General features: G+C 43.4%; 1 protein-coding gene across 16 annotated transcripts in view; it reads right to left on the bottom strand.

Moving 5' to 3' along the window:
• LTBP1 (latent transforming growth factor beta binding protein 1) overlaps positions 1 to 24,256 on the bottom strand; it is a 313,392-nt gene that overhangs the window by 54,988 nt on the left and 234,148 nt on the right. For all 16 annotated transcript variants that reach the window (XM_081157290.1, XM_081157285.1, XM_081157276.1 and 13 more), the window contains 5 exons: positions 20,221 to 20,343; positions 15,961 to 16,083; positions 13,650 to 13,772; positions 10,355 to 10,477; positions 5,434 to 5,559 (listed from right to left, as the gene is read on the bottom strand). In XM_081157290.1, the coding sequence (XP_081013416.1) occupies positions 5,434 to 5,559; positions 10,355 to 10,477; positions 13,650 to 13,772; positions 15,961 to 16,083; positions 20,221 to 20,343 (618 nt within the window). The remainder of the gene's footprint in view (positions 1 to 5,433; positions 5,560 to 10,354; positions 10,478 to 13,649; positions 13,773 to 15,960; positions 16,084 to 20,220; positions 20,344 to 24,256) is intronic.

Here is a 24,256-nt window from a genome sequence, read left to right as displayed (position 1 = left end):
AGGCCAAACCTGTAAACACATGAAGTCATCTCTGCTTCTTTCGAGAAAAAGAGAATCCAAGTGGATTTCTGAATTTAAAAAGCCATTTTCTTCCTATTTCTTCCCAGTAGGGATCAACAGATTACATAAAAACTGAAAAAGTGAGTGAGAAGGATTTGAATTTGCTACAGAAAAGAAACATGTCTAAAAATTTAAAGGAAAGAAATGAGAAGAAAGCTTTAAAAGAACATTTCTACTCTAGAAGGTTAAAAAAAAAACACTTAATTGGCTATTACATAATGGACTGTCACAAAAAGTAGAATATTTGAATAAATTCTCCAGTATAAATAAATTCTATGCCATTCAGAAAAAGTTCTTTAGATACTTGCGGAAAATATCCTGGACTTCACTGCATATTTCTCCTACCATAATTACTACTTGCAAAAGATCGTACGTGTGAAAGATACATTTGTGCGTTTACACCGTATACGTTTTTTAAATGCACTACTATTTTGTCTTATATTTATTTATAGCCACTTGGATTATCTTTGCATTAATTTAATAGTTTTACATTTTTACACCTGAGATTTGCTTAAAAATAAACACCTTAGTCTAACTTCAGAGCCAGACTCTCCGCTGGCTTTTCGCACAGCCCTTCACACTGAGAGGCGCTGCCAGCGAGGCCTGGGAGAGAGCCCTCGGCCCCGGCCAAACACATCAAGCCCCAGATCCATCTTTTTGACTCTCAGGCCCCAGAGGCAATATCAAATCAGCCAAAAATTTCCCATTTTTTTCACTATTCTAATTTTTCTCTTTCCGCATTCAAATAAGCGGCCAAGAGAGATCAGTTCTGAAACCACAGGAAACAGACAGTGTACCTCTAGAAATAACCCCGGGGCTGAAATGCAAAGGAGCATCCGCCGTGGCCATCAGTTTACGGGCCATGGACACATAAAGCATTTTAAAGCCTGAAATACTGAGGAGGTGAATGGGCACAGTCAGTCACAGAAACTTTGGGGGGAAAGCAAGGGTAAGAATTAAAGCCAATTATGTATAAATGAGTCGCTGTACTGTATTCTGTATGACTTAAAATAAATGTTGGGTTTAAAAGTAGACAGAATATAGTAATTCAATTTATATCCAGACCTGGACTTAAGAACTACTAGACAATTTAATCCACAACTGCTTATGTATTCTGACTGTGTGATGTATATTTTGTAAGCACTGATCAAATAAAAACAAAGAGATGTAAATGCTCCCTCCTTCTAGGTGCCCAAATATTAAGGACACAATGGCAGTAACAGGGGTGCGAGTGTTAAGAAGTTTAAAACACTAACAGTAATTCATATTCACTGAGCACGTTCTACGAGCCAGGCCCCAATCTAGGTTGATACCTGCCGACACCCATCAACATACTTAATTCTCACGACAACTCCATGTAGGTACTATTATTAGCTTCATTATGGGCGTGGGGAACTGAGGCAGGAGATTCAGTGACTTACCCAAGTTCACGCGCCTTAGAAGAGTCTGAAGGAAGAGTTGGAGCCCGCGTGCTGGGACCCCACAGCCTAACTTCTCAACCTCTGCTGAAGCCAATGATTACGCAGGGTGTGCCTCGGGGAAGAAAGTCTTCAAAAAATAGGGAGGCCTCCACGACAGGGCACAACACGCTCAATTTGGAGTCATCCTCTCTACGTGTCTCCTGAGTTACAAACCATCTCTTCCTTCCTTCCTTCATTCACCAAATAGTTATTGTGCCCTAATGATTCTCAGCGGCACAGAGTTGGGAACAAAACAGATCGAGATTCCTGTCTCTTCAGCTACAGAATCTAGCAGGGCGCCCGACAATCGACAATACACGAGTCAAGGGGGTTGAGCAACTGTGAGAAAGGGTGGTCAGAAAAGGGTTCCCTGAGAAAGTGACATTCGAATAAAGACCTATCGTAGATGAGAGATGACAATCTCTGCATTTATTACTAGGACAAATGTCTTTATTTTAAACTGTCCATTGCAGCCAAAGCATACCAATTCATACTTAATCTGCCTATAGGTTTGTTGTGCAGATTAAATGAGAAAATGGATACTATGCAGGTAGCACAGTATGCCTGGCTCATAACAAGAACTCAGTGAATGCTAGCTGTTATTATTATTGCTATTGTTTTAATGAAGTCATGAAATCAGATACATCAGAAGTATCTGCAGTCCATTCACACTGGGAGTCCTAGACGACCACGTAACAGTCTATCAGTTGGATGCTTAACAAGTCACTGATCCTGGAATCAATATATTAAAGCATTACAATTTAGGTCTCAAGTATAAAACCACTAGTCACAACTACGTTCCATGACCTGTCAAGTACTCGGGTTGTCGATGACATCAAAAGACTCACCCAAACAGAGATGCGGGAAGCCGGGTGCCCCGAGGAGCTGGGTGGCGTGGAAAGTGTGACGGGTGGCTTGCCTATTTGCAAGCTTCACCTTCTGGAAGTCTCACGTCTATTTTTTTGGCTGCAAGGGAAGTGTTTACTTCTCCTTCTATGAACAGATGATTTTCTACAGCTCAGGGGTTTTAAAAGGTCAGCAGTGATAAACGGCTTCGGAAGAGCTCTTGGATTTTTTTTGCTACTCTTATGAATTTTTTCATACAAATGTTGCTATACAGAAGACGATCATGCAATGCATGGAAAATATGTATTCTGGATCCAAAAGCAGCATATTCCAGCAAAATTTCCTCAGCTCTCTCCCTAATGACTTAAACATCCATTTCCACTCACTTCTGCAGAAGTACATTCGCAGGGGGAATGAGTCTGAAGAACAGTAGCCTTTACAGAGGGAGCTACTTCCCTTCCTTACCTGGAATGTCTTATGAGTCTGTTCTTTTCACACATGGGAGAGAAAGAGTCCTATTGTTAACCTAAATTCCCTTTCTTTGGAAAAGTAAGAAACACTCAGGCTCTATTCTCTTACTAGAGTTTTCAGTTTCCGACCCCAAAACTACTATAAAATGTAAAAATCGTCGGGCCAAGCAGCCAGATGTAACATAGTACTGTGTCAGGGTCCTTCGATGTCCTACTTGGCTGAATCATTTTCGAAAATATTTTCTCTTTGGTGATAGATGTAGAGTTCTATCTCCATGCCACAAAACCGCCAACTGCCCTGGAGCGTGGTCAACAATGGTTTTATACTTTCTACACTGTTTGTAGAAAATGTACCTAAAAGTCTGAAAACAAAACCACACTTGCTCCCAATTTTATTTCTTTGATTTGGCAAAAGTTGCCTTTACTGTGTTTTCTGGTTTCCAATGAACACAAAACCGGCCTGAGAGTTGAACCCAACTTGTTTCAGTCTTTCTGATACTGTTCTCAGTAAACATCGAGAAGCCAGCCACCCTGACCACCTGCATTTGGCATGTTTTCCAATTTTACTATCGGCTAATTGATATAATAAACAAGAGTTAAGTTCCTGTGGTAGCTCATCAACATAATAACAAAACGAGGACCCTATGTGTATAAGCTCCACAGGTAACCCCGAGCCCCTGGGCTAGCTTCGTCCCACACTGAAGCCAGGGACGGAGTCAGGACATGCTGCTGCTGCCACAAGTGTCAGTCCAACAGAAGGAAATTTGGAGCAGTTTAATATATTGGATTAAGCCCCAAATAAATGGAAGCTTTGCAGAGCTTATTCTGGAAAGAGAATACCGTGCCTAATAATTAGAAGATTCCATATATGAGCACAATATTCTAAATACCCTATTTTATCACTTGTAGAATTGTCCAGTTTCTGGAGTAAAAAGAAAAAATGAACCAAGCAAGCACCAGAGAGAGTATACTAAGGCACAGTAATTTACAAAGCACTAGACGTTTTCGAAAAACTCACTTTTAAGTTCAAGTCTTGGCCAAGTAAATGCCTAACAAAAGTAGAACTGCAACTCAATGAGTGAATATAGAATGTTCGAGTTGCAGAAATCGGTATTAAAAAAAGATAGAGAACTAAAGGACAATGACTAGGTCCAAGAGGAAAAATAAATGTGACTTTCTTTATCCTGGTATATTCTTCCAGAACGACAGTCTTGACAAGTGAGCACTTGAGGCTACTTACTTTGTTCTGAACATAGTTTTTTCGTGGCACGACCACGGGCAGTGGCCACTGGAACTGTTTTCCGGGGAAGGGAGCCCTCACCGGCCAGGATGCAGGGCAGGCTGCGAGGCAAACCCGCACCTCTGGAACGCAGGGCAGCGTGCCTTCTGCGGCTGGGAACGCGCACGCCTGCACGCGGGGCCTCAGTCCCAGAGCTCTTAACATCAAATCACCCCAAAACCCAAGCCACGGAAACGTGGCGCCCTTGTAAATTTCTCAGGGCCACCTTTTTATGATGTTTTCACTCCGTTTCCCAACTTCTGATCGATTTCAAAGCCCTCGAAAACTGCCTGCTCCAGCCGCGCCCTGCACTATCTCTTTTTTTACTTGAAGCCAAATCTGGCGTGGATGTTTCGTCTGCTCAGCAGGAGAGCAATTTCCACGATCTCCTGCTTTTTACAAGATCAGTGTAGTCCTCGCAGCATAATAATTAGTTTCAGATGAACCTGGTCGCTCTCCTCGGCCCGGTTCCACCGCGGTATGAGCGAGGGGAGCGGATACTTCCTGCTGCTCCGCTCCTTAGAGCAAAGAATGTAGGCACTATCCTAGCCCCAGGGCAGGCCCTCCGCAATTTACTTCTTTAAAACACAGCCGGGTTTTCATAGCCGACATTCTCCAAGAGGTCGATTGAAATTATGATTATGGGAATCTTCTCAGTTTACTTTTAAAAAGGCTCCGATGAATTATTCCTCAATTTATCAAACTGTAATGTCATCAAGAACATAAATCTTATGACTATAACCAGCGCTGTATCCCTGCAAACACACAGAGGTCGCAAACAGGAAGCCAACAGTGTTATCTTAACTTAATTGGCTTTTAGGGGATAATAAATACTGACAGGTAAGAAAATATACTGGCTTAGGGCTAAGGATATTAGACGAATAACTCTGGAAAATCTCTACTGGCAATGGTGCAGAGAAATCAAGCAAGACATTATTTTTATAAACAGAATGATGGAGGTGATCTATACAAAGCACAATCAAAACAAGCACCGTGTCGAGTTACACCCAGGAGTTGCCAGCTTTCCTTTGGGTCTCCCACGTGTCCCTCAATCATCACCTCCTGCGCATTCTGACTCACTGATTCAGTACCAGCAGTGAAATCATCTGTGAGCATTTTCACCACCATAACCTTAGGGTATGCTATTTATAAATCCCAGCAACCCTGAGCCATGACTTCAGGCAGGAGTCATGGTGATGCCTGGAGGTCTTCAGCTGGGACTATCTCTTAGTGTCTTAGGCTTGGAGTGCTGCATAGGAAGCAATGGCCTCGCTGCCTTATCACGCAGCGACCACAGAATTCCTCAGGTCTGTCTTACCTTCGCACGTACGGCCATCTCCAGAGATGGTGAAACCCTGTTCGCAGACACAGTGAAAAGAACCGGCTGTGTTTAGACACTCTCCGTGAGGACCACAGAGTCCCGGCTGCTCACATTCATTAATATCTGGAATTGAAAAGAGGAGTGCCATGAAAAAAATCTTTTTCTCCCATAATATCAGATGTACAGTAAAAAAAATCTATTACAAAATGGTTGGACACTGATTTTGCGGCACGATACACCATTTGTACAAATACCAGACCACAAGGCAAGTTGGACTGCCATGAAACTATTTAGGTTGAATCACACGAAACAGCCAACGTCCAACCATTTTTGACCTACCAAAAAAAGCCATTTCATAGGTTCAACCCAAAGCTACCTTATTTTAGCCTCGAGGAACCGTCTCGTCGAATCTGTGAAATATTCGTCGGCGAGAAAGCTGTGTTCCCGTCTGTCTGCTACCAGGCACACAACTCTGCTGTAGCCCAAACACCTTGTCACATCCATGCCTGTCAATCCCCAGGACGTGAACTTCTTAAGGGCAAGGCTGGGCCCCTCTGATTTATAGTGTTTGGTTCACAAACAGCCCTTCACAAATGTCTGCTGACCACATAAAATGAAACAGGCTCCGATCTTTATTTCATTGAAAATGGATGAAAGAAAGAAAATACGAGAGAAAGAGGGCCATTTAGATCAGGAAGCTATTATTTGCATAGCTTCGTGACGATGACATGGGTGACGGAGAGTCAACCGCTTAGTGCAGCACTAACTAAGGGTGGAAGAGTGGTGGCTGCTACTGTTACGACCTGTGGGCACAGCACGCTGTGGCTCAGCCTGTGCTGACCGCCCTGCGCCCTGCCTGCCCCAGTGGGGAGCACTGGCACGCCCATGCCGGGGTCGTGACGCACCGACAGAGCACGAAGGGTGGGTGTAACCACGGTGTCCTTTCAAGCCAGTTCTAACTGCACCGACTGTAAGAGCGCCCCGGTTAACAACAAGGAATCCTGGAGAACGCTTCATCCGTTCACACTGGTACTAACACATGGACCTGCCTATTTACACCGTGTTTTAACTGCTATTTTATTCTCCTGGGTCCCTCACGACACTGACTGCTCCTTGATGAGACTGAATGTTTTAACTCCGAGTCCCCAGCTTCTAGAACAGCACTTTAACAGTGTATTATGAATGTCTGTTGTTCTGTTCATATTCTACTAACTGAACAGCGCTCAGCTAGTTCTCTTAATTAAGGGGTGAGGGTCATAAAAACTATCACAGGTCGTTGGCACCATCCAGACAAGCCATCCTACTAAGGTCATTTTCCTTCTTCCTACAGTATCCTGGTCTTTCCATTATCTCTTACTACAGAGGTTCTCAATACATCCTCTTAGAAGTCCATCTTTAATTCACTGAAAAGCACTTACCGAATGCTTCCTATGAGAAGGTTAAACAGGATGGGGCCCTTGACATTATGATGCTCACATATAACAGGGGAGGCAGGAACCGGCATGAGTAACTGCAAAGCTCTGAGACCTTCCTCGTGATCTCTAGAACATGCTTAGCCACCAACCTTTCTTTCTCAAGAAAGTCATCCCTTTCCCTACATCCAGGACCTCCCAGGCTCTTCTTTTTGTCCTGTTGACATTGTACAACGGGAGTTCTGGCAACATCACTGCTTTATCCATCTCTCTGTATCAGTCCTGAACTCTTTACCCTTCAGTCTGCCATATAATTCCAACGAGCTGGCCTAGCCATGGCGAAAGCAAAGCAAGAAACCAAGCAGGAATTACTCATTTTTCTGAAAAAATATTTCCATTCTTGTTACTGTCACTAATTTCAAAATAGTCCGAGGAAAGGGAATGAATTATTTCCTACTTAACTATTTCTCAATATGATTTCACACTGGAAAATCCCCATCTTTTATAAAAATCTCTGATAGCGTCTATGTTCAGTCTCTAACTGCTGCTAATATCTTAGATTGGTAATCTTTTTGGAACTCCGACTTTCTCTTAGCCTTAAGTTCCATTCTTTCTTCCCAATCTGCTGCCTAGAGTTATCTCTACCTGGGCAAGAGGTGCCCAAAGGTTCCACCGGTCTAGAGGTCAAGCCATGGGCATGCCCTGGAGGTTACTGGAGACCTCCTGATGTCACCCAGGTCCTCAAGGTGGCCTTTCAAAGCCGCCTGCTTTGTAGCTTCTCACAGGGGACAATGTGCATAAAGTTCGTGCTTCAAAAGAAGTCACTGATTAACAAATAATTGCATAAAAAGTTTGACGACAGGAACTGAAAACGAATTCCCAGACTTTTTTCCAGGAAACCACCGAGAAGGAGTAACACGAATATCTGGAACCAGAGAAACATATGCATTCAATTTGGGTTGTACTTATTGGGCCATTTCTAAACTGTGCTGCTGGTAACTCGGCGGAAGGCCGGCTGCATTGAAGTTGGGTTTCTTTCACGGGCCGGAGATTCCACAGAAACGCACAACTTGGCACGTGTAAGTCAAAACGTGAAACCGAAGTGTGCTCCGAATCTCCGATGTACGCGGCGCATCCCTAACGAGACGATGAACATGGAATTTCCATGCTGTCTGGACGTCATCATTAATTTTGCTGGGGGCAGAGACTCTTAAACACACTTCCACTGGAAAGAGACTTACTGATATGGAGCTTTCTTCACATTATTAGGTAAGGTTTAAAGTTTATGCCGATCACGCACTGTTATTAAAACACGCCCCGTGGTGATCAGCATTGTCATCCGTTACATTTTCAGCATTAAAATAAACTGAAATCTACACCAATCTACAGACTGGGGACATGACCATGGGATTAGATAGAAACAGGCTGCTAACTTCAAGCAGAGTCAAAAAATCACCAAGTTGCCTCCAGAAACATAGCAAAGAAAAAAAAGATGATTCAAAAGAAAGTGAGCGAACATGCCACGTAAACAGGCCCTGGTAGGAGACAGCGGGTGACAGAGCAGATTCATGGATGCTATTGTGTAAAGATTTTAAAACCCGCTTCAGGAATACTTTTCGTTCGTATGGATTTACATTTTCTTAAGCAGACATGTTAATATATTCTGGAAAACAGGAATCACCAAGGCGACAGAGAATAAAGTCAACTTAATGATAGTCAATAAAACATCCTATGTTTGGAGCTGTCACATATTTGAGAGTTGATATCAAATCACAAACAAATTTAATTAAAAAATGACAAAACTGGCCCTGGTCAGCTTGGCTCAGTGGTTAGAGCGTCGAGCCATGGACCAAAGGGTCTTGGGTTCAACTCCTGGTCAAGGGCATGTACCTCGGTTGCAGGCTCAATCCCCAGCTGGGGCACCTGCGGGAGGCCACCAATCGATGTGTCTCTCTCACATCGATGTCCCCCCACCCACTCTCTCTAAAAACCAATGGAGAAAATATCCTCTGGTGAGGGTAAAAAAAGACTAAATTAATTCCTTGCGATTTAACTCTAGACGTGTAATAATAAAATCTGCAGTATCAAATCATGGTCCATTTATGCTAAGACTCGGTTTTGCCTCTATTCAGTCAAAAAAATTGTGATGAGACGTCAGAAAAGAAAGTATTACCTTTCAACCAAAAATTAGCATTCAAAACAGGTTTCAGATTGTTTTTGTTTGTGTTGGGGCATCTCTTAGCATTTTTACATAAATCAAAATTCATTTTGTTGAGATGTAAACATCCCAAAGTGGATATTCTCACATAAATTTGTAATTCAAATGTTCCTTTTCTCCTGCATTAAATCCAAGTACGTTTAAATCCGCTTTGTAAATACTGAAAAACTAAAATTCACCTTATTGAATCACGATGGCAAATACGTGATATTCAATGAGGTATACGGCAGTGTATTTAAATCTTGGGATCAGTAAGGGAATTAATTTTAAAAGATCTTGAGGCAAAGACCCATGCTTTGGTGCCTCAGTGACACACAGCTGGGTGTGTGATCCAGACAGAGGATATAATGCCATTCCAGGACCACATTTAAAGAGTAGACACCATCTTTCCTTCCTTGAATACTGCAATTGGGGACATGTGAGAGGAGGTGTAGTTCATGACCATCCAGAATTTACAGGCAGACACGTTCAGTAGCAGTGCATGAAGAATAACTTCGACAGCCCTTTGTCTCAGTGTTACTTGGAGATACAAAACAGAGCTCCATAATGGCACAAGAACAATAAGAAAAAATAATGTTTCCAAGAATCAGAAATAAATATGCGTAAAGATAAATACAAGCGAGAGTTTCCAATGGATTTACTAATGGCACAGTAGGCAGTTAGACAGATGCGAGCACAGCAGGAAAGACAGGCCAGTTACAGAAGGTCATCAGGCCGAAAGCCCCTGGTACCTAGAAATAAGCAAATGTGGGAAAAGAAAGTACTGCAGGGGGGACTTTGCCCCCAGGGTGGCCTTTCCTCCCCTGGCATGACGCTAGTCATGTGACAGACCCCCTTAAAGAAGGAACACGGGGCTGAAGAACAGTCCCATAGGACAACCATACAAGCCCCTGCACGACCACTCCCCTAAGCCCCCAGGGCAATGAGGTTGTGACCCCATCAAATCATCTCAGGGAAAATGGCTCAGGTCTGTTGACCATGGAGACAGCATTTCAGTCAAACTAGAAATAACATCTAGGCCTCAGTTGCGTTTCTGCTCCAGGCCCAGAAAAGCAGCAAGGCCAGGTGGGGAGATGCCACGCCTGCCATCAGGACCAGCTGCGATGACTTACGATCCTTGCCCTGGCACTGACTGTACTTGACGCAGATCAGAAAGATATTTTAATAATACAAATTGGCAAAGCCCATTTAATACATATAAAGCAAGTGGTAAAACCACAGATCACCATCAGGAAGCATCAAGAACTGAGGAACTATGTAAACTCTGACAAAGGGGGGAGAGAAGTACCTTGGCACCCTTTATTGTCATTTAGCTGGAATCCACCTGGACAAGTACAATCGTAGGACCCTTTGGTGTTAATGCAGTCTCCTCCCTGGCAAACGCTATTGTCTTCCAAGCATTCGTTGATATCTACAAGTCAATTTTAAAAATTGAAAAGATTAAATGAGTTATATCTTAAACAATCAGGTATTTTTCTTTACCTTTACACACAAAAATCCCATAAATGTGCATTTTTTTACATCACTCACAGCACGATTTGAAACGAGAGACAGCTTTTTAACTTTTAGAGTTCTTAACAATGGAACATTTTGAAATAACTTTAACTTTGAACAATATATAATCTAAAGTTTTAACATCAAATGAAATTAACTGGAAGGGGAAAAGTCAAAATTCCTTAACAAAGAATAATTTACTTGGCTATATTCTTGGTGGTGATAGAGAATATCAATATTCTTTAAATACGCACCACTAAGAATATCTTGAGCATCTATTTATACAAGACCCTGGATTATGCATTATAGGAAAAATTTAAAAGTATTTGGCATGGTCCCTGCCCCTCACGAGAAATGACTACTCAAAAGCAATTTGTATTAATAAACACGTGAAATAAATTGATTTAGAAGTCCAAAAACAATTTAACATAAAGACTGTTGAAAATATAATTATTTACCAAAAGACCAGTACCACCAACTTCAGGTGTCACATGAATTTAGAGGAGATATAAAGGACAAAGAAGGCTCCAGGGAACAAAAGGAATTTACCGGGAGTCTTGTCAGCAGGATGGGCGGGGGGAGGGGAGCTTTTGGCAGAAAGGGGCTCAGCAAGATCAAAGCGTCACTGCAGTCCCTGACTCAGCAGCTGTCACGGACAGGTCTGATGCTGCCTGGATTTTTCAATATGCACATCTATCGCATATGTGCAACTGAAAACGGTTTACATAACCAGCAGTGAGTTTTTGACCCTCAGCATGTGAGACAATTAATGACCCCCCCACCGCATGAACGCTACGCAGAACTTTCTAGTCAGAGCTCATTACTTCTAACACACTCCAGGAGTCCCTCTTCTTCTGTCTGTAGAGAATTTAAATTATTAGCAGTGACGAAAGCTAAGGAACCAAACCTTTGATTTCTCAGAATATGGCCTATTGTGGCATTTCTTGCAAATAACTCTGATTGCTGCTAAAATGTATGAGAAGCTCCAGGAGGAAGTAAATGTGGAGACTGCTGCAGTCTAGTTCTCCCTGCTGTCTGGAGGAACCAGCCCGGGCCTCCCAGGCTCAATTCCCGTCAGGCCCAGGCCCAGGCCCAGGCCGCATCCCCAGTAGGGGGCGTGCAGGAGGCAGCCGACTAACGTTTCTCTCTCACATGGATGTTTCTCTCTCTCCCCCTCTCCCTCTCCCTTCCTCTCCTCTTAAAAAAAATCAATAGAAACATATTTAAAAAAAATATGGAGGCACAAAATTAAATTTTCTTCATCGAACCCAATCAACCAATTAACTGGCTTCTGTGCCAGTCATGGGGAAATAAAAGAAAAATAAGCACTTCATAATTTCATTCTATCAGAAGAAAAACAAGTTAGTATGATGCTCACCCAGATTTAAAGTGTTTCTGAATACTGATCCTAAAACATAAAACACAGCTGACGTGGCTCTGTAGCCAATTAGGTGAGTTGCCACTTTTTCTTCAGTGTGTTTTTCCAACTTCACTGAAATATAATTTACATACAATAAATGCATCTAATTTTAAGAGTCCATTTCAGTGAGTCTGGACAAATGTAGATACATTCTTGTGACCACCATCATAATCAAGGCGTAGGCATTTCTGAATTTACTGCCATTTTACAAACTAGATACTTTACTGACCAAGTTTACTGTTAGCTCCCTCACTAGACTGTAAGCTCTATGAGGGCAGGGATTTTTGTCAGTTTGGTTTATTACTGTATGTCCTGTGCTTACAATAAATATTCACTGAACAAATGTATAAAATAAAATGATTCTGACAAGGAAAGAAATCCTTTCTTCCCACCTTTTCTGATTTGGTCCACAAAGCAGTGACCAAGGGAGAGGGGCCGCAGGAAGTCAGAGTGAATCGGGAGTCTCTCTCTCAGGCTTTGCAAGGGATTAGCAGGGAGCAGCCAGACTGAGCGGCTGGGGAAGGTGCTAAGACGGGCAGGGAATTAGACACTGTGCCTGGAAGGGGAACAGCTCAGAGGCGGGGCCTCTGAAGGGTGAGACGCCGGGACCTCTAATCACCAGGACAACTGAGCTGACCCCATTATCTGAGTCGAAGTGGCTCAGTCAGCTGCACACAGGAATGACCACAGCACTTAGGCTCCCGACCCTAAGAGGAGGCAGCGGGACTGCAGGACAGCACTGTAAGAAAACAACGTCTTAGCCAGAATTCTCAGGGGAAAACTACACATGTAAGTGTAAAAGCCAACAAGGAAGACGGCTCTCCTTCCCACAGCTGTAGAGGCGGGCGAGCCATCCCAGCTCAGTCACTGCGGCTAAGGCCGCCGGGGAGGGCGGGAGACGGCACCGGATGGGAATCGGCGGCTGAAGCGCGAGGAGAGCTCCAGGGGGAGCTCAGGCTCAGCTGGGGGGGCTCCAGGCCTATTTATAACCTAGAGCAGTAGGGAAATGAGCCCCGGCTTCACGGAGAGAGCTGAGAATATATTCCAAAGGAGGCTTTCTCATGGAACATAACAGTATCTTATAAACATATATATTAATAATGAAGAGCGAGCTGGCTGAACAGTTTTTGTTTGGCTTTTGGTGCAATGGATGTTTTTATTTCTGTGTTATTTTTTCCATTGCTTTTCAGAGAGAGTGGAAGGGGGGGAGAGAGGGGGAGAGAGAGAAACACTGATGTGAGAGAGACACATCGACTGGCTGACTCTCGCACGTGCCCGACCAGGGCAGGGGATCGAACCTGCAACCCAGGTACATGTCCTTGGCCGGTATCGAACCCGGGACTCCTCAGTCCACGGGCCGAAGCTCCGACCACTGAGCCAAACCAGCTAGGGCAATGGATGTTTTAGAATACATCTTGAACTTGGGAAAGGTGGTTACATGTTATAACAGCCAAAATAGAGAACATGCCCATGACCTAAAACTGATTCGATGGCTTTGGACAGCCTCTTGGCGTTATTTGTGTGACCCTGGGGAAAACACTTTGCAGGGGCCTCACGTCCTCAACTGTGATGTCAAAAGGCTGGGCCAGAGGACAGGGGCTGGGGTAACATGCAGATTTCCGTGTGATTCTGGCGTTTTCTGACTGTGAGATCGGGAGCGATTTCTCACCTTCACAGTGGTCCCCGAGGGCGGACGCGCGGTAGCCCTGGTCACACACGCAGCGGAAGGAGCCCTCCGTGTTCCTGCACTGCCCGTGGGCGCAGAGGTGCTGGTGCTGGCACTCGTCGACATCTGCGGCGGGAGAGGGACAGCGCTGCAGGAGCGAGGCTTTCAACATATTTTAAATCCTTCACGCAGAGGAGTTCAGACACTCTCTGGCTTCTAATTAACTTAGATTTCAGTTTTCATTGTGTGAATGAAACTCTCCTCTAATAAAAAGTCATTCATCCCCCAACAGGGAAAAATCCAGATAAATTTAAGATTTTAATCAACGTGTTAAGAACCTGTCCATATTCATCCCGCTGTTCACTGGTGAGTGGCAGACACCTGCTGGAATCTGAGCCCCCGCCGGACTCCTCAGATTTCTTTAAAGGTTTGGCGGTAACATCGCAACAGTGAGAGGGCTGCAGGCTACGGCTAAAGCTTTACCGGAAACGAGCACCGCAGCTTCACTGGCCACGGGACCTGTACTCCGACCCGATTATAAGCCTCTTCGCACACACGTCATTTCCTTCTCGCTAATTTACCCGTCAGCCCCCTAATCATCAGGCTTCTGGCTCCACGTCAATCGATAATGCTTTTCTGGCTAAATCCAGTGGCCTTCCCTCCTCTCAGCCCACCTGATGTGTACACGGACCCACACATCCCTGGCTGGGAGATTATTTGTTCTATAACCACAATCCTGAGTGCGGGCTCACACACATACCTGTGTTATGTTATATCCACACATAAAAGGCACAGTAATATGTTGCATGCATGTGACCAGATTGATCCTCTTATTACAGTGTAATTATCCACCATTAATCTAATCTTCTTCGTTAGAGTTTTAGTTTCCTGAGGGCAGGGGCTACGTCTCCCACAGCCTTTATTATCTCTTGGATGACAGTGTTTTACAACTAGCCGGCATTCAACTCATGTTTGTTGGTAGACTTTCTTCATAGCGGTTGGGTATATTTATCTGCTCCTGGCAACGTGATGCTGTGAGTTAACACGCACGTTCCCACCGGGGCCCGGGGTGACTGCTCTCCCCCAACTGGTTAACAGCATCATTCTGGTTGTCACAGCATTCTGCACCCAACACTGACTTGTCCCTATTGATAGTCTGGTGGGTGGTTCTGCATGTATCTGACTTTTCTTTGATAGTGATATCACAGACCCTTCAAAACAAAGGACCACGAATATTATAGCCTTCCTCCATGACGTGTAGACCTCCTCTCTTATGATACATTCATTTGTAATTTTCTCTGCATGGTAGGCATTTGATAAATGCTCGGCTAACTGAGGTCAGGAGTCATGCAAACATAAGCCTTTGAGAGGGACTCACAGAATCCAGAACCAAGTGCTTTACCTACTGGTGTATGTGAGTGTGCTTGCGTGGCTCTAACACGCCCCCTCTTAGGCGAGGCGCTGGAAACACTTCCTACACTCTGAAAGGGATTAGCGGGAGATGACAATAATATTGGTAGATGCCTTTGTAGTGCCGCCATATACTGTGTCTCTGATGACACCATCTCAGGAGACATTTTACTCATTAAACATGCAAAGGTTGCATGTAAATGGGAATATGACTTGATTTTGTACAGTGTGTATTCTGTGCTTAAATAAATGACATTTCAAGAACTCTGGACACTCATGCTTAGTCACAGGTGATAACTTAATACCTTGAAGTATATATTTATTGGGAAGTGATGTTTTATTTAGTTCAGTGACATTTCTTTTAAGTCTAAGGTCAAACCCAGCAGGATCCAAAAATCCTCACTATGTCCTGCACTTCACAAACTTTATCCCTGAGTAGGAGAGGGACACTATTTCAGCCTTGTTGAAAAGTCTTCCTTAGCGATATTCCTTGGAAAAGGAAAACTTTTATAAAGCTGAATACACATAAAGGGTGAGGTCATTAACATTCCACAGCACACACCAGACTGATGTAACGACCTTCTAGTTGCAGGAGTCCAGGTATGTAAAACTTTCCACTGAATTGATCTTCTGTAGCAAGGAATTAGAGAGCAGTAATTTTTCTTACGAATATTAATGCCCAACCGCTTGATCCCTAATGACACACTTTTCAGATGTAAACATTTTCCATCCTGTTCCACTCACTTTCCTGACATAAGTTTGAGTCCCTTGCTTTCTGGCCCTCTAAAGCAATCAGTCGTCTGTGTCGTTTGTCAAGGACACACTCACTTGACTGTGTGCACATTTTCCAGGCCAGGGGACTGAAACTTAAGTCACAGTGGTCCACACACTGCCACGCTCCTACCTTCACACTGGTCTTTGGCTGCGGACAGCTGGTAGCCCTGCCCACAGGTACACCTGAAGGAGCCCTCGGTGTTTCTGCACTGCCCGTTGATGCACAGATTCCCTTGCTGACACTCATCAACATCTGCAAACACAAACAATGACAACTGGTTTAAATCTGGTCGTATCTAGAAGACCCCCTTAGCTCAAATCTGAGACAAGACAGAACCTCAAGCGCAAAACAGCAACAATCGGTGGCTGTAGACCTGTGGAAGTTCATGAAAGAAGGTGGAATTCAGGCTCTTCCAAGAATTTTAAAAACAAAACCGTATCGGAGGCGGCAATGGAGAGAAATAAACACTTCTCCTATATTGAGAAGAAGCTGAAAAAGTATAAGAGCAAACAACTGTGTTAAAAGACAGTGACCTTATTATTTATTCTGAGAGTAGAGCATAGTTTTGCTTGTTTTTAAAGAAACAAGGGAAGCCGAGCGAAATGCTGGCGTCATGTTGACGGCTCCTGGAATGTCGAAAGAGAAGGTGGTGAGAATTTTTTAAATGCCTTAATTAAACATAAAGCAAATGACTGAGAAAGAACATAATTCTTTATAAGTGGTTCTAGAAAATGCAAATACGTATACAAGCTTGCACGCGCGGAGAAAGGACCGGCCTCATCGATACACAAGAACACTTGCGGCAGAAGTAGTTCGTTTGCTAAGTGCTTTCGTGTGGCCATTAGGTTGTTCTGCTCTGATGAGGTAATTCTCTCTTGAACAGAAGAAAACCACAGAGGAGAAAGGAGTCATCTAAAAGGAGCAGAATTTGTTTTAAGGAGACCAAGCCCTAGCGATCGATATCTGACTATTGCTTTCTTCCAAAAATATCAGTTAAAATGCATCTAAAAGCTTTTCCCAGGAGAGCACAGTTAACTGTACCGTCCTTCCCCTGAGGTATTATTGACAATTACCTGTTTCCTGAGCAAAGCGGCAGGTCTTAACCTCTTCTGAGGCATTCACCTTTTGAATTTATCCTGATACAAAGTCACGGGTAACCCTAAAAAAGCTCACATAAACCCTTAATCTAATGGGAGTTCAGGAATTTGTTTCTTACTCATTTAATTTTATAAAGAAATTAGTTTGCTGGAAACGTATGTTTCACTTATTGTGTTACTGATCCCTTTTATTTATAAATAATTCCTGGCTGCCAAGCACTGACTGCCAAAAGGAGCTAAATGAGTGAGCTGGATTGCGTTTGAAGAACTAGGGAAGGCCTTTCCCGCACTCCAGTCTATTAGCTCTAGGAGTGGCTGACAGCAAAGAACAGCCTGCACCGTATTTTCTTTCAGCACACTCCAAAAAATACTTGAGGTCTCTCGGTTCAAGAACCTGAGACCCACGACAGCTCGTGCAGCTTGCTGGACCTCATGTAATATCTGACAACGTTTTTTTGTGCCTTGGACCCTTTTTGATTTTCTCAAAGATGACAAATGAAGCATTCCCACGTGAAGAAGTCCGCCACAAGGAGAGGCCTCCACTCCAGGAACCGGCAGGGTAAGCCAGACAGACATCTTACATAAGTTGCTCATTTGTATTGTGAAGATGTCAGAAGTAATTCATTATAAGTAATGACATACACATTTGGAATAACTTGAGGCAACCCAGTTATCTTGAATAATGTGATCCTCGGGTCTTTAAAATAACCAAGGGGAACAGAGGCAGTTTAATTCTACAGATCAAAAGGCATTTTTCTTTTCGGATGAGGGACAAAATTCCTACGATAAAAGAACGCTTTCTAATAAAACAGGCATGCAGGACAAATGTCTTCTCTCTTTTGTGCCAAGAGATGAAAAGAAAATATTCTTCTCTGTGAGAGATAATTGAGAAACTTTTTGCACATACTCCTAGGACAAGTCCAGCTCAGAGTTAAAATAGAGACTACCTCTAGTTATTTGTAAATTTAGGACATATGGTGCTAAAATGTACAGATGCAAAGGGATGCAAAGAAATAAGTAGAAATAAATTAATACATTAGGTAATGTGTTTACAACCTGATAAAGGCTGTCAGTACATTTAGCGAGGCGAAGACAAAGTCAATATTTAGGGCCATCAACAAGGTGAGATTAGCAGAGTCGCTGGAATGTTGGGAAAGGGAGAGATTTACAACCCAGGAAGAGTCCGACATCTGCGAGCTGATGCGGTTTGGGAAAGATTACGAAATAATTAAAGAAAAACGGTGATACATGATTTATTATTATAAAAAGGAAGTGCTTTGATTGGTGAGTAAGGAAAATATTTAGCACATATGTAGGTTTTTAAAGAAGAGAGGGATCTTTTGTTTTTAATGCTTGCCCAAGGATAAGTTTTTATTGACTTAGCGGGGGGGGGGGGGGCAGTGATGTGACAGAGAAACATCGACCGTTTACCTCCTGTATGTGCCCCAACTGGGGATTGAACCCACACCCTGGGCATGGGCCCTGACCGGGAACTGAACCCACGGCCTTTCGGTGGCCGAGATGCTGCTCCAACCAGCTGAGCCACCGGCCAGAACAAGATGCGGATCCTGCCTGACGTACTGCAGGCTGTAGGGGAGGACACCAGGGCGATGGGCGCAGAGGGCAGGCTAAATGACAAGCGGGGATCAAGCAGGTCCCACCTGCAGGCTCTGACGCGGGCTGTTTTGGCCGCCCGCTCACCTCTCCTCTCCTCCCCTGTGTGCCCAGTGTTTTCAGACCAAGTTCAAACAGCAGCCCCCCGCGAAGCTCTCCCAGAAGCATGCAAGCGGAACCAGCCACACGCTTCGTGGCTTTAGCGCCTTTGCGTAGGCCTCGAATCTGGCAAATAACCGTCGTCTACACTGCCAACGACAGCGTGTCACGCTCCACCCCCGCGTCACCGCGTCTCCACCCCCGTGGGGGACGCGCCAAGGCCACAGGCAGCTGGGTGCCCGTTACCGACTGCCCGCCACCGAGAGACTAACCCCGTCCCTCGCTTACACGGACACTCACCTGGGAAAGCAGCATTTTATTTATGTCCTTCTTTCTCCCTTTGAAAGAGCATGCTTTTGTGTATAAAAACAGTGGTAGAAAGGAGAAGAAAAAACCCATAGATTTAGCTAGAGGAATAATTAAAATCTCTTTAAAAAAAGTGTGGAAAGGAAAATTAGGGACACCTCAGACAAACTATAGCAATATACTGGAAAATAAGGTATACGTAATATATGTGCACAGATACACAGGCTTATAAAGATTATATGTAAAATGTTCATATACTTAAATGAGAAATGATATTAACATAAATTTACAAAAGAGTAAATAAAAATGTTTAGTTAATGTTCATTAGAAGATATTATTTATTATAATATAATTATATAACTTAAAATATGTTAAGTTATATTATTTAGTAATGAAATTAATGTTTAATAGAAGTGTTCAGGATTAAAGGAAATAAGCATAGAAATATTAAACATTTTACAATAAAAAACATACATTTTAACAATTAGAAATTAGTGTTTTAGCAAAATAGTAAAATCATTCAGAACATCTTATCCATAATTCCACTTTTGTGAATAAAGAAATAATCCTAAAATTCAGGCATAGGTTTCTTTTTTAAAAATGGGACTGTTAAAGTTTGTGTTTGTTCTACACCTGAAGAATAGCAAGAAAAGAGTGACACAGCAATACACTGGATGTTACGCAGCCTTTTAAAATAATTTTGAAAAGCATTATGAATGAGATGCAAAATCCTGGCATATACTATTAAGTAACAAAATGCAGGATTCAAAAATATACACAGAACGTAACTATACAAAATACCCATGATATATAAACATCTATGAATGAGATGATATTACCTTATCTTTTTTACCTTTCTGCATTGGCTAAATTTTCTACAATGACTGTATGTATTTTTTTAATAGCAACATCATTGAGATATAATCCACATACCATGCAAGTCCCCTGTTTAAAGTATACAATTCAATGTTTTCAGTATATTCGCAGGGTTGTGCAACGGCATGTACTATTTATATAACCAGAAAATAATTAAATAATCAGACCTATGGTTTATAGACGCTCTGTAGAAACACACTGTCTTCCTTTATATAAATAGATACGGTCTGTATTTAACCACAATGAGGAGCCACTTTCAAAGATACCAACCAAAATGTTACCCGAGTGGCTCCGTGAAAATAAATGACAGCGTGGTTCCCTTTTCTAAGGCTAGTTACTCTGATATATTCTCAACAGAATTTCAAACAAAAATGAGAGATCTGATCCCAGGATTTACCTTTACAGTGTTTGTGGTCTGGGGTCGGGGTGTAGCCCTTGTGACATGAGCACATGTAGGAGCCTTCAAGGTTGGAGCAAGTACCGTTGGTGCAGACCTTTGGATCCTGGCACTCATCCACATCTTGAAGACGGTTGCATGTTGGAAAGGGAAATTAAAAAAAAAAAAGAACAGACCAGATGAAGAGAGAAAAAAAGAAACAAAACACGAATCAAGTTAAATTTAGTTAGAAAAACAATAGTGGATCTTCAAAAAAGGGGCGGACCCTTGAAGATACGCTTTCAAATTAGCTCTTAGAAGGGAAAAGCTCTGGTGCGAGCTGCATATATGACGGCTCTATGCCTTAATTTACTTTCTACAAAGTAACTCAAGAAAGGAACCAAACATGCTCTTGGAATAAATTCAATGGAAGGCTTGTGGACAGGAGAGCAAAAGAGAGTAGTTTTAAAGCAACATCCCCTAAAAAAAAAATATTCCAGCCCAGCCGGGCATGGCTCAGTGGTTGAGCGTCGACCTAGGATCCAGGCGATAGGGGTTGGATTCCTGGCCAGGGCACATGCTGGGGTTGTGGGCTCGATCAATGACTCTCTCATCATTGATGTTTCTGTCTCTCTCTCTCTCCCTCTCCTTTCCTCTCTCTGAAATCAAAGATATATTTAAATATATATATATATTCCAAAGAATCAAAGATGCGTCAAGTTGTACTTGGAGAATTGATGAGGTTCACAGAAGCAAAAGGTATGACTCATGACCCAGAGAAACTTCAAGAGAAAGTGGAACAGTCAGGTGAAAAAAACTAATAAAATCAGTATCACAATAACCAGTCTGGGGACAGACATAAGCCTATGTGGGCAGTTTGAAAGTATGGTATGGGCTGAAGAGGCAGATAAAATAATAACTAACCTTTACCAAGCACTTCCTGCGTGCAGGCACGGAAGGCTGTGCCTGTATCATCTCACTGAATCCTAACAAAATCCAGCCAACCATTTACAGAGAGGAAGGAACCGAGACTTGGAGAAGCCCGATAGCTTGCCAAGGCCACACCGTTAGACAACGGCGGCTCCGAGACTGGGATCCAGTCAGCGTTAACCCCAAAGCCCATCCCTCTAACCTGACTGTTTCTATCGTAGACAAGTTAAGTCTAGTGATAGAAACACAGAGAGAATGTGTATTCATTTTTATTATTCGGTAACACAGCAGTTATATAAAAACTAATCATCTAACTGTTCATTGATTTCATTCAACAAACATTCGTTAAGCTCCTAGGAGAACATCATTCATTCAGAAAGAAAAACTGGAGTCCTGGGCCCCATCTGAATGCCCCTGGGTGAGTCCACCGCAGGCTGTCGTGGGAAGACATAACGTAGCACGAGTGACCAAAAACGGAGAGGACAAACAGCCCCAAGTGCTAAAAGAACACACACAGAGCATCGAAATTCAGGCTTCCTTGTGCAGCCGGCTGTAAGGCTGACCGACGCTTCTTAATCACGAGGCAGGCGAACAGCAAGGAGGAGAGGCTCTCGATTCCATCATTTCACCGGACGCGCCCACGGCAAAAGCAGCGCAGCTCTCCAGCCTCCTGACGTTAACAGGCAGTGTCATGAACACGGTGGCCACAGAGATCTCATCTTCCGTCGGCAAGCCAGAGTTCAGCGGGCATTCGTTTGCGCTGCATTTCATTAAAGCGGTGTTCTCCCTTTCTTACAGGAGAATTCAGAAATAAAGCATTAAAAATAAGGCAAAGAAACGGGTGACTGCGCGCAGGTGGGTTCCATACGCACACTGAGACGAGCCAAGCAACTGGCCTGCCCCGGCGCTCTCCCCCTCCCCCAGCGTCACTCAACAAAAACAGCACTTCCAGACCCACGCACTGACCATCCTTCCTGTGTGCGGGTCCACTCTGGTACACATGGAGAGCAAGCAACTTGAAAGGAGCCAAACACTGATGCCAAAGTAAATAACGGGACAGAATGAGCCTCGATACTAAGTATGGAAATTCCTGACAGCAACGTGAAAATGTCAAGTCTAGCATCTGGTTTTGTTGCAACAATGTTAACAAGTTGAAAAATGTATGGATCGCTCTCCTTAATTATTCACGCACCGAGGAATGTGACTTACAGGGCTGCAGAATGTAATAGCAAAATCAGCTTCAGGCCATATTTCTCTAAAGTAAATTAACAGACATTGCAGATTACTATTCATGAGATACTTACAAAAGTTCTATTCTGTCAGGCTACTACCCTGATTAACCACGAAGCAGAAAACCTGGAAATACCTAGGGTAGTCTGACGTGTTTAATCTTCTCTTTACTTATTACAGACGTGATTGCGTGGACCCAGAATCCTTTCAAGTCAATCACTGACATGAGACAGAACAGTCTGAATTCAATGAGTACTTGGCCTTAATGGAGCTAATGCCCTCGAAGAAAAAACTATATAGTAAAATATCACTAAAGTCCCTCTACATGGCGTCAAAAGGTACAAACTTCCAGCTATAAAATAAGTAAGTCACTGTGATATCATGTACAGCACGGTGACTAGAGTTAATAATACTGCATATCTGAAAACTGTTAACGGAGTAGGTCTTAAAAGTAATTTATCACAAGGTAAAAAAAAAATTGTAAGTATGTATAGTGATACATATTATCTAGACTTACTATTCTGAGCATTTTGCAATGTGAACAAATATTGAACTGCTATATTATACATATGAAACTAATACAACATTACATGTCAATCATACCTCAATTAAAAAAAGAATCTCTCTATAGAAGAAAGGTATCTAGAACGGGGCCTCACTTAGTGGATGCAAAATCAGCTCAGTGTTGTATCTTTAGCCCAGACCTATCTCCTAAACCGTAGATCCCTGCATCCAGCTGGGCAATCTATGAGACGTCTCCACTTGATGTCCCACAGACACCTCCGTCTTCGTGGCCTAAAGTGACCTTTCCCACTGCCGCTCCTTCGTGCCATCCCCCATGTCAGTATATGGTGCCAGTGCCCACTCAAGGGCCCAAGTCAGAAACATGGGCATCAACCTTTCCAGATTTCTTCTCTCTCCCCACATTCAATTTACTACCAAGTCATATCAATTCTACCTTCCAAATGTCTCTCAAATGTCCTCACTTTACTTCACTCCTATTCTACCATTTCTCTCTCACTTGGGTTACTGCCATAGTCTTTTCATTGTTTTCTCTACTTCAAGTCCTGCCCTCTTCTAACATCACCTAACCTACAGCCAGAGTAAGGTTTCTACAACACAAATCCAATCAATGGTTCCTCCTCTACTTTAAAAACCTTCCTCGGCTCCCAGAGTTCTTCGGTTTGGTTAAGGACACGAACTTGTGGGGGCCGAGTGGTATGGACAGAAAGGCTGGCACCACAATCCTTACTTCCGACCCCTGGGAGGGTCAATGCCGTGGGAAACAAGGTGGTTCCTGCCCCCCCACAACCCGTCACTCACAGCCCCTTACCCCTGCCGCAGAGGGAGCCGGTGATGTCGGTGGCTTTCTTCGCTGGAGATCAAAACTCACCTCACTCTAAGATCACAGGTCTTACAGAAGAGTCACGTTACCCAAATTCTTACAACGCATATACATGATGAGTTCAAAAGGGAAATGTGTCACGAAAAACACCATGTCCACAGAAGAATGGCTTCCGAACTCCAAAAAAAAAAATTACCAGTGGACTTTCGGGACAAAATCTGGCATCTGCCAGTCGATGAATGAATTAAAACTCCCCGCAGTAAGGACGCTGCTGGCAGCTCATGAGGCCAGCACTTTGTGGATATCATAGTCCAAAAGTTTATGAACCCTCCTCACCGGGCTATCACCCCATCGCAACTGGTCCTTGTCACTCATAACACCCTGACAGGCCCTACAAGCGCGGTGCTGAGAGGGACGTGCCGCGCCCGTGGAGGCCCTGACCCGCTCCCCAGGAACTCGATCGGAAGCGGCGCTCAAGGCCGTCTGGTATGATTTGCCCTGACTGAGCCCGGGCTGATCCTTATGATCACCGCTTCCCTTTAAAAATGTTTC

Source organism: Miniopterus schreibersii, assembly GCF_964146895.1.
Source record: "Miniopterus schreibersii genome assembly, chromosome: 13".
NCBI lineage: Eukaryota > Metazoa > Chordata > Mammalia > Chiroptera > Miniopteridae > Miniopterus > Miniopterus schreibersii.
The sequence above is the reverse complement of the archived record's forward strand: the minus strand, read 5'-3'. Positions and strand labels throughout refer to the sequence as shown.